This window comes from Rhamphochromis longiceps, linkage group LG13 (assembly GCF_057381845.1).
Source record: "Rhamphochromis longiceps isolate RC_006_pf linkage group LG13, R_longiceps_female_GT1.1, whole genome shotgun sequence".
Classification (NCBI taxonomy): Eukaryota; Metazoa; Chordata; class Actinopteri; order Cichliformes; family Cichlidae; genus Rhamphochromis; species Rhamphochromis longiceps.
Window position 1 is genome coordinate 11817081 of NC_140569.1, and position 12172 is coordinate 11829252.

The window sequence follows — 12172 nt, forward strand, 5'->3', positions numbered from 1 at the left end:
CAGCCTGCGAGGGACAGACAGGCTATACTCATTCCTAAAGACAAAAAGAAGAAGAAGCGTAAAATGAACTCTTTCACTCTTTCTCGACTTAGCCACCAAACTTGTGTTTTCTTCCCTCCAAATAAGTTACAAAAGGGCTTCGTCTCCTTTTCTCTTTCTGTCTTTCTTTACTTTTTTAATCCACACACTCATTTGCATACGGCGAGGCCGAGGAGGGGGTCTGAATGTATAATCTTCTACATTTAGAAGCCTGTAATCCCGACGCCTCTCTGTGATGTGATTTTCTCCTCTCGGTCCCCCATGAACAATTAACTTGTAATCTCCACAAACATACGTGCATTCTGTCGCTGCAGAGATGAGACGGAGAAACACCCAAGGGACCCGGCGGACAAACTGCTCTGCGCTCCCCAAGGCGAATCACTTTCTAGCTGCTACAGGGACCAATTCAGCTGAGCTCCATTAGGCTGCAGCTCAGTGCCTTATTTCCCTCTCGTTTCTCCCTTTTCCTAACATTTCTAAATAAATGATGCATTCGTGTTATTGTTCAGACGTGTATGCCCCGAGAAGAAGGTGACATGACTTCAAAACTTTGGTTAATTTTAGAACAGTTCTAAAACATGAATTTCAACAACCAGCAAAATGTTTAATGTCCTGCTGCGTAATTTCAGCAGTTATTCTAGGATCATTCAAAGGAGAAAAATATCAGATGCTAATTTTCAGCTTTCCTTAGAAATCTTTACTATAAAATAGCAAATGTTCATTTATCTATAAATCTCTGCGTTTTGTTGATTTCAATGTAGTCTGTTTTAAATAAGCAGAAAAATCCGGGGTCTTAAAAAAAGATCAAATAATGATGAGAAGTGTAAAAGAAAAAACGCGCTGAGGTGTTTTTGTCTGAGGCCTTGAAATGTTTATAATCATTGCGCAATAATTATTATTTAAAACAAGATTTGTTTTTTTTAATGTGCAATGATTACATATATGTGGGCAAAATAAAATATTTAAAGAAGCACAGCTTCGTATTTATCTTAAGATTTTGTCTGAAACTACCAAAATTAATTAAAGAAATAAAAAGTAAAACTGACTTAAACTTCCGGGGGTTTAATTCTTATATGATAGAAAAAAAATGTCGTTTCGATGATTTGGTGAGTATTTAAAAGAAACAGAGGAATAAATTGGGTATGATTCATAATTCCAGTTTTATTGAAATTTCATCCAGTGACGCTGGGCGATAATAAATATTTCATCAGTCATCAACAATGTACAAAAATAAAGACACGGGGTCTCTGGGCATAACAAATTCATTTCAGCAAAAACAATCATGCTGTGATAATTACACCATCATGCAAAAAAAAACAACAGAAGTTAAAATCAAAATAGAAATCAATAGAAATCAGGGCACAAATCGACACACAGTGAGCCACACGATTAAAATAAATCTTAAAAAAATTTAAAACAAATTTCCGTGGTGGCAGAATCGTTTTAGCCAAACACAAACATGTTGTTATTTATTTTTTACATAGAACTCAAGTTTAAAATCCTTGGTACAAGGCACAGAGCATTCTTCGTTTTCACAAAATGACGCTTGATATATTTAAAAAATGTTTTAAAAAAAGAAAAAGAAAGAAGCAAAATTAAAATGTTCATGCTGCCTCCTTCACCTTTCACAATGTCATGTGCAACGAAGACTCAGTTAAACACAGCAGGAGCGCGGTGTGTATTTTCTTTCCTTTTTTTTTTTTTTTTACCATCAACTGGCAAAAATCAGTAGTCTTTATATATATAGTCTAAGTCCTTGTTACAAGGAGGAAAGAGGCTTTTCTGTTATACGCCAAACAAGAAAACAGACTAAACAACAACATGCACCAGTGAGGCCAAATTCCCCCTCATGCCCTGAATTATCTATTTACAAACATCATTACATCTCTCAGTCTCTGCTGCTCATCAGACACACGGGCATCATTTCATCCCGTCTTTCCCCTCCCCTGAGAGTCTCGTGAGGCCGGTAGAGGTGATGGGGATGTGTGGAGGAGGCGGAGGCACCTGGCAGATGGTGCAGGGACACGGCAGCCCAGCCCAGTGTTGGAAACCGGAGCCCAGCTGCAGGGCCGAGGGCGCAGTTGGAGCCCCCTTCATCAGGGAATGGGGTGCTCTGATGGACGTGAGCCCCGGCAGCGCGCTGGACAGAGTGGAGGACGTGGAAGAAGACAGCGCGCTCCCGAGAAGAGGGTGCACCTGGTGAGCGGCAGCGGCTGCTGCAGCGGCGGCAGCGGCGGGACCTCCGGAGTGTCCGCCGGGGCCGCAGTGGAAGGCTGAGTGCTGCCCTCCGTATATCTCCCCTACCAGCCGCTTCATCTCGTCCAGGGAGCTGGTGAGCATCAGGATGTAGTTCCTGGCCAGAAGCAGCGTGGCGATCTTGGACAACTTCCTCACTGAGGGCCCGTGCGCGTAGGGCATCACCTCGCGTAGGCCGTCCATGGCCAGGTTGAGGTCGTGCATGCGCTTCCTCTCCCGGCCGTTAATCTTGAGACGGAGCTGGTACATTTCCTCCTCGGTGACTTGCTTCTTCAGTTTATACTTGTTGCTGCTGCTGCTGCTGCTGCTGCTACTGCTGCTGCTTCCCACCGACGCGGACTTTGCTTCTCCTGAGCGCAGGTGCTCGCCCCCGCTCATCTTCTGGCGCTGCTGCTCGCCGCTCTGCGTGGAGGAGGACACGGGGGAGCCAATGTGGTGATGATGGTGATGGTGATGCGGGTGGTGGTCACGGAGAAACATGCCGTCCATGTCCGGGGATGAGGCTCTGCTGCTTGGGCTGGAGTCTGAATTCATTTTATGAGTTTGCTTCCGAGGTTGTTGGGTAGGAGGTCGCTGCTGGCTTCCTCCCTCTCTCTCTCTCTCACTCTCACTTTCACTCTCTCCCCACACTCTCCCCTCTCAGCTTTTACTCCCTGCCTCTCCCTTTCTCTCTTTTTCCCGAAGCCTTTAGTCACTCTGGTCACCTGATGTTGCCTGTATCCCTCCTGTCCCGTGCTTCTGTCCTTATCACATCGGTTCCCACTTTGCGTCAGTGTCTGTCGACTTTCACTCTGCGTGTGTCTCTGTAACTCTGCGGTGAGGGGGACACTGATTGTGGGTATTTATACGCGCGGACAGACAAAAGCGGCTTTCCTATTCATAACGCCTAGTTAGGAAGATGACGTGCCCGTTAGAAAGGGGGCGGTGTGCTTTGACTGTCCCAGTGACCGCGGTGCGCAACCATTCACTGCCATTGTCAGAAAACTGTCGGGGGCACCGCGCTTCTCTCCTCTCCCCTCCACTTCTCTCGTGGAAGGGAAAGTTGCTCTTCCTGGAGAAACCGGTCAGTTTTCTTCCTTAGTGATTTTTACTGCACAAAGCACACGCGGTTTATTATGAGATCTTCCCATACTTTACGCACACACGCACCGCGATCACATCCCAAGAAAGAAGAAATAAATTTTGAAAAGAGAGCCGTTTAAAATTGTTGTCAAACGCAACTGCAGAGATCATGCTGCATTTTTGTAAAAGAAGAAAACCTCATCAGCCTCACACACACTCACACACACGCTGTTCACTTTGTATCGGACGGTCAAAATTTAAGCCAAAGTCTCCGAGGTTCCGCCGGTGGCCGCCTGAGGGAATGACGAGGAATGGGAAGGGAAATTGCTTTTCCCATTCAGCGGTTAGTGCTGCCGCAGGGGTGCAGGGCCTCCGCTGGGACGGAGGTAACATGCCGGCTCCGACTCGCGGCACTCTGCTGGCCATATGGCAGCATGCGGATGTCAGAGTTTACAAGGCTGTGCCTCATGGTCCAACATCTAGCTTCCATGTGCTGAAAGCACATTATTATTATTATTATTATTATTATTATTATTATTATTATTATTATTATTATTATTATTATTATCTTAAAATAAATACTACTGGAGAAACTGGAAAAACATTCAAACATTGAAATCATTTCAGCAATCAATTAAATTTCATTATAAGCTACTTAAAATACAATATTAGCCAAATACAAGCCATGCACAGAAACCACGTCTAAAAAATTTTATACGACAAAATGGAAAGACATGCCAAACCACAGATGTGTCAAAAACAAAAGGGAAGAAAAACTACTAAATCTTAAAACCAGTCATAAAAATTCTGTATTGTCAACACGCAGTGAAAACAGTCAAAACGTTAGTTTTTATCCACTGAAGCAAAAAGCTGATCTTTCAATGTGCATTAAAATATTGGGCGAATGGTGTAAATTGAGTCAGTATTGTCTATATTGAGCAGCTGAGAGTGCTCTCTCCACTCTGAAGAGTCTACTCCAGATCTGTTTTGTCGAGGTGGAGTGGGGGAACGGGCCACCAACAATAACATGTGGAAGTAACTGAAGCACTCTTCCTCTGACCAACCACCTCAGCATCCCTATCGCTCCATCTGTCTATCCGTGCCTCCATCCATCCATCCGTCTGCACTCTCACCCACCCAGCACTTCAAACACCCGATAATAAAGTCTGCCTCAAACTCTGCTCCGTGCTTCATCCTTCACCAATGAGATCCCCCTGGTAGAACAGTAAAAATGTGTATTCACAGCCTCATTGTTGGCCCAGCAAAAGAGCCCCTCTCATAAAGGTGCTGCCAATGCAAAGAAAAGCGCTGGTCGGCTTTGCTCTCTCTTGGTGGCATTTGATAGTGTAAAGCTTTGAATACCAATTGCTTGAACTGGACATATGTGAATCCCCTGTAAGCCTACTAATCCTGTCCCCAAGTGTTTCTTTGTGTGTGGGGCAGCCTCGCACACCCAAGAGAAAGTGTTCCTAATCCGGCCAATGTGGAGAAATGTGTGAATGAGAGGGGCAGAGCAGGTCTGTTAGCATGTGTGTGTGTGTCAGATATCAATCTGTGCAGGAACACATGCTTTGCAAAGGGTATTTTTTTGCTTATGTATTTTAGTGTTTGTGAGTGTGTGTGTCCATCTGAGGCCTCTGATTCAACACCACCAGGACACTGGCCTAAATGAAGGCAGTTATTCACTGTTCCCCACACTACTGTCGCAGCAGGTCGCCCATAATGTGCTCTTTTCACTGCGTAAGCTCCTCGTTTTCCTTTTATTCCTCTGTTCGTATCTTTTTTTTTTATCTCTCCCCCTCTCTCCTCCTCTCACACTCTTTCTCACTCTCTGTACTCCTTCTCACAAGATTCTGGTTAGGGTTGCTTCTTCTCTTGAAACCCTCTCACATTTTTTTTGTTCCTCTCTTTGAGAAGTGGCTCTCTGCCCTCTCACATCAGCTCTCTGGGCAGCAAAAGGACACAATCACAGGGACCCAAATTGAGCCAGCACTATTGCTTTTTTATCTTAGATGTCACCGTTTGAATGTTGTACATATACCATTCTGTAATGCATGTGTATTAGGCATCACAGGTTCATGCAACGTTGGGTCATGAGAAAATTGAGTGTTGCACATGTGTGCATGTAGACAGAGATGCCTTTAAATGACTGAGATATATAAAAACATTTCTGATGTGTCACCAAAGAGCAGGAAGTAGGAGGTCTGCTTAGATTACTGACCCCAAAAACACAAGATAGTAACACAGTTAAGTCCATAATAGGTCATTTACAGTTTTTTTTATAATGTTTGCATGATGGTTTGGTGGTTAGCACCATCACCTTAAAGAAAGAAGGTCCCAGGTTTGAACCCATCAGCTGGCTGAGGGGCTTTCTATGTGGACTTTGCAAGTGACCTGTTGCTATTTACCTGTTCATCTTGCATCCTGCCTGGTGCACCTGGGAAGCAACCAGTCTCCTCTTCATCTACCTCCTGGGAGGCTCCGGCTACTAGACCACCTCTACTAGTCTCAGGACAGTCCACAGTGACTGGAAGCTTCTCTCTGGTAGTTTGTGGTCAGCAGTGAGTGTCTGTGACACATGACTGGCTGAGTATCTCTTACCTTAAAGAACAATGACACACATACCTGAGACAATAAAGAAAGTAAAAGTCAGAGCCAAAGATAATAGCTGATGTCACTGGTATAAAAAAGAACTAAAAATTTTATGTGTTGAGTTCTCACATACTCTGAAATGCAGAACGGGAAAGATCGTCAGGAGTTAGACATGTTTTGTCTCCTCATTTTGCCTCTTTGTGTTCTTTCTGCTTTAGTTCACATGGAGTAATCGTCCGTATATCAAACCATGCTTTACTTCAGTAAAGACTGTAAACACTTACCTGGTCTGTGGAGGTGGGCATATGAGTCTTCACTCTGTGACCTTACACATTTAATTATGTGCTGCAGGACCTCATTAGAAATCTTGTTATATATCATCATAAATAAGATGAAGCTGTTAACATTATTTTTCAAAAATCACCAAAATGTAACATTTACTGCTGAACAATTTTGTTAAAACGAACTGCTTGAGGCTACAAGACACTAACAATTAATTTGATTTAAAATTGCTTTAAAACCTTTTTCTTTGCTGGCATATTAACAAAAGTTGGGTTGTGTGTTTTATATTGTAGAATTTATTTTTACTTGTAGAGTTTGTCTTTTGTGCCATCTCTTCTGTATCTGATGCTAACTTTCACTTTAAAGGACTATCAAAGGAGTAAAATGTGAATGTATCTGGCATTGGTTCATGCCACATACTTTAACAAATTAACAAAAAAAACAGAAATCTGACAGTAACTTTAAATAAATAAAAATTCAATTATATATTAGTTACTGATGGTTCAAATATAATTGCTCACACAAACCTAAAAATGTATTGCAGTTGTTGCTGAGAGTTATTCTGACTTTATTTAATATGGACCTCCATTAACATCTATATAAAAGTGAGAACAGAAACCTAGAGCCGTTCATTTGTAGCAGTCAAGTAACTGTATGCTCACTGTCTACTTCATAAGTTACACCTTGCTAGTACTGTGTTGGACTGCCATAATTCTTTGATACCATTTGAGCACAGTGAACTCATCATCGTGTTCAAGAAACCAGTTTGAGATGATCTGATCTTTATGACATAGCGAGTTTTCCTGCTGGAAGATGCTATCAGAAGATGGGTACACTGTGGTCATAAAGGGACGGACATGACCAACAACAGTACTCGGGTAAGCTGTGGCATTTAAACAATGTTCAGTTGGTGAGGCACAATGTGCGTGTAGATATTTTCTCTTTTTCTGACCAATCTCTGTAAACCCTAGAGATGGTTGTGTGGAAAACCACAGTAGATCAGGAGTGTCTGAAATAACAACCACACCACATTCAGTCACCTCAGCAGGTGGTCTTGACCATATGTACATGCCTAAATGCATTGGGCTCCTGCCATGTGGCTTATTAACTGTGGTGAATGATTTTCAATCTATATTTCTTCCTTCTTCAGGAGGACAAATGTGTTTTTATGCTAATATAATCTAAAAAAAAAAAAAAAAGAAACTTGTAAATTCTTGCAAATAGTTGAGCTGACAGTGGATAGTTTGTTTTTCTTACAGAAACGTTGCCTACACATCATTTTACTGAATACAATCCATGCATGAATAACTGTGGATGTATACTCCTTTCATTTTACCCATCAAAGACACCATCAAACCACAGTTTGAAGTTTCACTAAAAGAGATTTCGCTTAGTTTGAAGTGTTTGAGTGGCAGATGGAAGACAGCAACAGGAGTATTGATATCTCACAGTGATGCCAAGCAAAAACCGTAAAAAAAAGTAGTTCTGAGATTTATTTTTCTAAATGATAGGTCAACATTTGAAAAGTAAAAGATGTACCGCACCTCTCAGATATGTTATGGCAACTTTTAAAAGCTTGATTTTGCCTTCTCAGTTTTCTTTGGGTGAATTGTGGGTAAAAGAATATCAATAAGATTTCTTCATTCCTATTTTGTGAAAAGTAAACAAACCTTCAAATTATAGCAAGCCTTTAATTAAGGAGATGATCAAACGATTAAAATCTCGTTAATTACAGACCTCACAACCATCTCTGCCAACATGAATATTGAGGTCCTAATTAATATTTGTCGGGCTGTTTTGTTCTTGGAAGACACTGGCGTTAATTAGGCAAAAACAAGTCAAATTAACATTTCAGTAATGAAGAAACATACCTTCATGTTCTTATTTCTCTCTGTCTGAACACACTCTGATACAAAATTGGCATCTCAAAGCTTTCTGAGGCATGTTTTTTATCAAACAGAAGCAATGAAGTTTTCAGACACATATTTTTCATCCCAATGCACGACTGATCAATGTGTGCAATTCTTGTTTTCCTTATTGAAAACAATTTTGGAAAACAATTTAGTTTAGAATCTTTGCTACATATCAGTGCAAGAAATCTTTTACATCTTTAACAGTTCTTTGTCAAACATCAAGTAAACACCTGTGACCGTTAAATGACAGCATCCTTTTGGTGCATGCTTGGACTCCTTGATGCACTGCTGCGTCTAAGTCAGATGTGTTGTAACACAACTGAGAGATCAGTGTATATATTGTACTGTATACCTGAGCATTGGCCTAAGGACAACAGACTTGAGCTGTACATAGCAAAGCTATTAACACCAGCTACATCCTGCATCTTGTGTTAGTAGCGCTACAGCTAGCTTGCTAATCAGAACCAACAACCCCACAGTGTTGGTGTCTATGCCCACCCAAAAATGTCCTCTCTGCTGATATACTCTACAACAGTAAGTCAAATTAAATCATGCCATTTGGTAATGAAGCATCTGATCTGCACGAGGTCAGTAAAGCTAAAGCTAACAGACCTTCACAGACCTAAAGCTAACCCTTCAGTTACTAGTAGCTTAGTGCATTTGAAGTGATGGCACATGAATGTCAGATGTCTATTCATATTAATGTACAGAATTCACCTGCTTGCTGCTACTACTGCACATTCACCCAGTGTGTATGTATATATATATATATATATATATATATATATATATATATATATGTTCTTCCTCTACACCCCCCCCCCCCCCCCCCCCCCCCCCATTTTTGCACATGTCGAGGAGCGTGTCAGGCTACATTTCACTGTGTGTTATACTTGTATAACTATGCATGTGACAAATAAAGAACCTTGAACCTTGAACCTTGAATCTATATATATGAGCTTAGCCCAATGAAAAATTATGCTCCAGGACACGACTCAGTAGATTAGAGGTTGTGATTACTTCATGAACTGCTGTTAGATTGCATTAGATTGAGGTAACTAGCATGACTACCTGGTGGGTGCATGGCGATGACTAGTGATATGGATTAAAGAACTTGAATTTGTTGGATGGCCTGTACAGGTGGTAGGAATGGGTGATGTACCCTTAAACCATAAGATAGTTTAAGAAAATCTGTGAAAATGATTTTTATGACTATATTAAAAAAAAGTAATGTTTTTTCTTTTTGAGCTACTGTCACTGATGACACATGACCTAACTCAAAGTGTAAATCTATCACCACCAGATGAAAGCAGCAGCAACATTATTGTAAAATAGCAGTGATACAGCATAAGTACAAAAGTAACCAAGCTAGGTAGAGTTTCCTCTGGAAATTTTAGTAATACTTTATAATACAGCCCAAGAAACGAATGGAATTTTCACCTCTTTTACTTGATATTATGGTGTAATTATATTTACCAACATATACTTGGAGGTACACTAGGGGCTTATTTGTATTAGTGGATCATTCATGATGCACACCAATGTAACACATAATAAAAATGTAAAAAGGCAAGGTTAAGGCACTACATATACTGCCCATGTGCCTCACATGTTAGGCCTTGTCTCGTTTTCTCAGGGAAAGCAAATGCTTTATATCAGTATTATCATGGTTTGACAGCATTTTCATCACATTAAAATTATACCAGCATTGTCTTAGATAGTATAATATGTTTTGTCAATAAGCAGTACTGTCTTAAATATGAATTAATTGGATTTTCTACCATGCAACATAGTTTATAACCTCTGTTTTGTTGGATGTCTTTCAGGGTGTGTGAGTGCAAACCAGGAGTGAAAGTGACACTATGCACGCTGTTAGTTATACATTTTTGGAATTAATTAGCTTTTTTATTAGCTAATTACAATATTGGATCGTGTTGAGTGTTGATATTAATATTTTTGCTCTAAAACGAACTTAACTGCAATTTTAATTTATTTCTTTAACCTTTAAACTCATCCTCTTCAGTATCATCCTCCCTTTGGTCATCAGTCATCCTCCTCCTCATTAGACTCACACTCATACAAGCACACACAGACACACACACACAGTTACACACACACGGTTACACACACCACCAGCACTTAACCAGCCTCCAGCCCAGCCCACCAGCTTTTGCAACAAGATTCTCCTTTTAACTGTCCCTTTCAGCGTGGGACAATTAGACACCTCCCACCGCCTCCTTTCAGGCCGCAGCTCCAGCCTCGCCTCCTCTCCTCCCCATTCTGCTCCCTGTTTCACTTTGTGTCCGCTTCGCCCCCTCGCAATGGGTGCACATGACCAGAAAATGAAGCAGGGGTCTCTGCAAGCGGGGAATGAAAGCGAGTATGTTTGTGCGTGTTTGAGAGAAAGACAGAGAGAAGGGGGGAGATTAACATGTAAGATTTAAGCTGATGGGGTGAGGGTGGGTGAGCGGGGTTACATGTAGAGATCAGATCAGGTCTGATCTGTGCACATGTTTGCGTGCATGTGTGGTTCAGTGATGACTGCCCATCCATCTCAACCCTGGCTGTATAACGCTCACCATCCACACTGGGTTATAATGATTCACATTCACAAATACAGTCCCTTCTTTTAAACATATGTATGTTGGACGGCAGACACACTCATACACACTCGATTAGAGGAGTACTGCAGGCTGCAGTGTCTAAGGCCTGGATACTGTTAGAGAGATTATCACATCATTAACTCCTAATGAAAAACCAATTCAGACAGCTCCCCCCCGGCGCTCTGTGTTCGCTAGGTAGCAGGGGCAGTGAAACATAAGCCATCCATGCTTCTTATTCATTGAAGCTCTGGCTCAGCATGCTAATCACACAAACAGTCTAAAAAGAAAGAGAAGATAGAAAAAAGAAATATGAGCTAAACTAATGAGTGTTACTCCCATTAAAATCATTTAGGTACCAGGATAGTCGTAATACTAGAATTTCATATGGATGCTCAGGAAAATACGCAAAAAAAATGCCATATAAATATCAGTTTATTTACACATTATTACTGTTGTTGCTTTATTTATAGCCATAGGAATTAGCTGCTAAGCTATGGGGTAACGGTGTCTTTGGCTGATCCTGCTACAGATCGATCCTCATGTTTGATTTGGCAAAATTTAATTCCAGATGTGTTTCCTGATGCGACCATCCATTATCCAGGCTTGAGACCAACACCAGCAGTAGTAATACAGTTGCTTGGGATACTTTGAGGCTGGGTTTGAGGCTATCAGCAGGGGTTAAAGTGGAATATCACCGGTGGGAACCAAAAATTGGGTGAGCACAGTGGATTTTTCATGTGCAGGCTGTGATCAGCTGACTTGTGCTGCTACTCCCATGGTTAGCTGTTTGATCTTCCACCTGCCAAAGTGTCCTCGGGCAAGTCACTGAAGTCAAATTTGCTTCTGATTGCATCCTTGCACTACTAGCAGGTGGATTAATGGCAGCATGTCAATAACGTATCTGACTTATGATCCATCACAATTAATAGGTTAGTATAATGCATGAAATACAGAAAGAAAGTTACAAGTTTTCTTGGTTGGTTTGCTGTCTTGCACAAACTAGTGAGAAATAAAATCCACAGAGACGTCAAGGAAGCTTGTTAACAGTCACATCAAGGACAAATAAATCCTGTTTCAGTGAAATCTCACCAATACTCCACGAGGAGTAGCGAGTCCCCGTAAAACAACCTGTATTACCTTAAGCACAGTGTGGTTATAGACCCTTGAGGTAGTCATTGTGTGCAAGTTTCACAAACATTTGACCTATAGTAGCAGCTAAAATTGTTCCTTAAAAGGTCATATAGGCCCCTGCAGCTGTGCTATATTTATTTCTCGTCAACACTAACTAATATTTTGAAACGATAGGTGTCTCCACTTAAGACAATATCACGTCAAACGAGCTGATAAGGAGGAGAAAAAGTAAAAAACAAAGGCCGAGACTTTGTCGAGGGGTTTTCTTTGCAAAGTTTTTAAACAGTTGCAACA

General features: G+C 41.3%; 1 protein-coding gene across 1 annotated transcript; it reads right to left on the bottom strand.

Annotated features, from left to right (window-relative positions):
* Positions 1 to 1720: 1720 nt before the first annotated feature.
* On the bottom strand, positions 1721 to 3123 carry olig3 (oligodendrocyte transcription factor 3). Its single transcript, XM_085427508.1, has one exon. It carries the CDS (start codon positions 2827 to 2829, stop codon positions 1960 to 1962), a length of 870 nt encoding a protein of 289 aa, XP_085283634.1. The 5' UTR covers positions 2830 to 3123; the 3' UTR covers positions 1721 to 1959.
* Positions 3124 to 12172: the final 9049 nt, after the last annotated feature.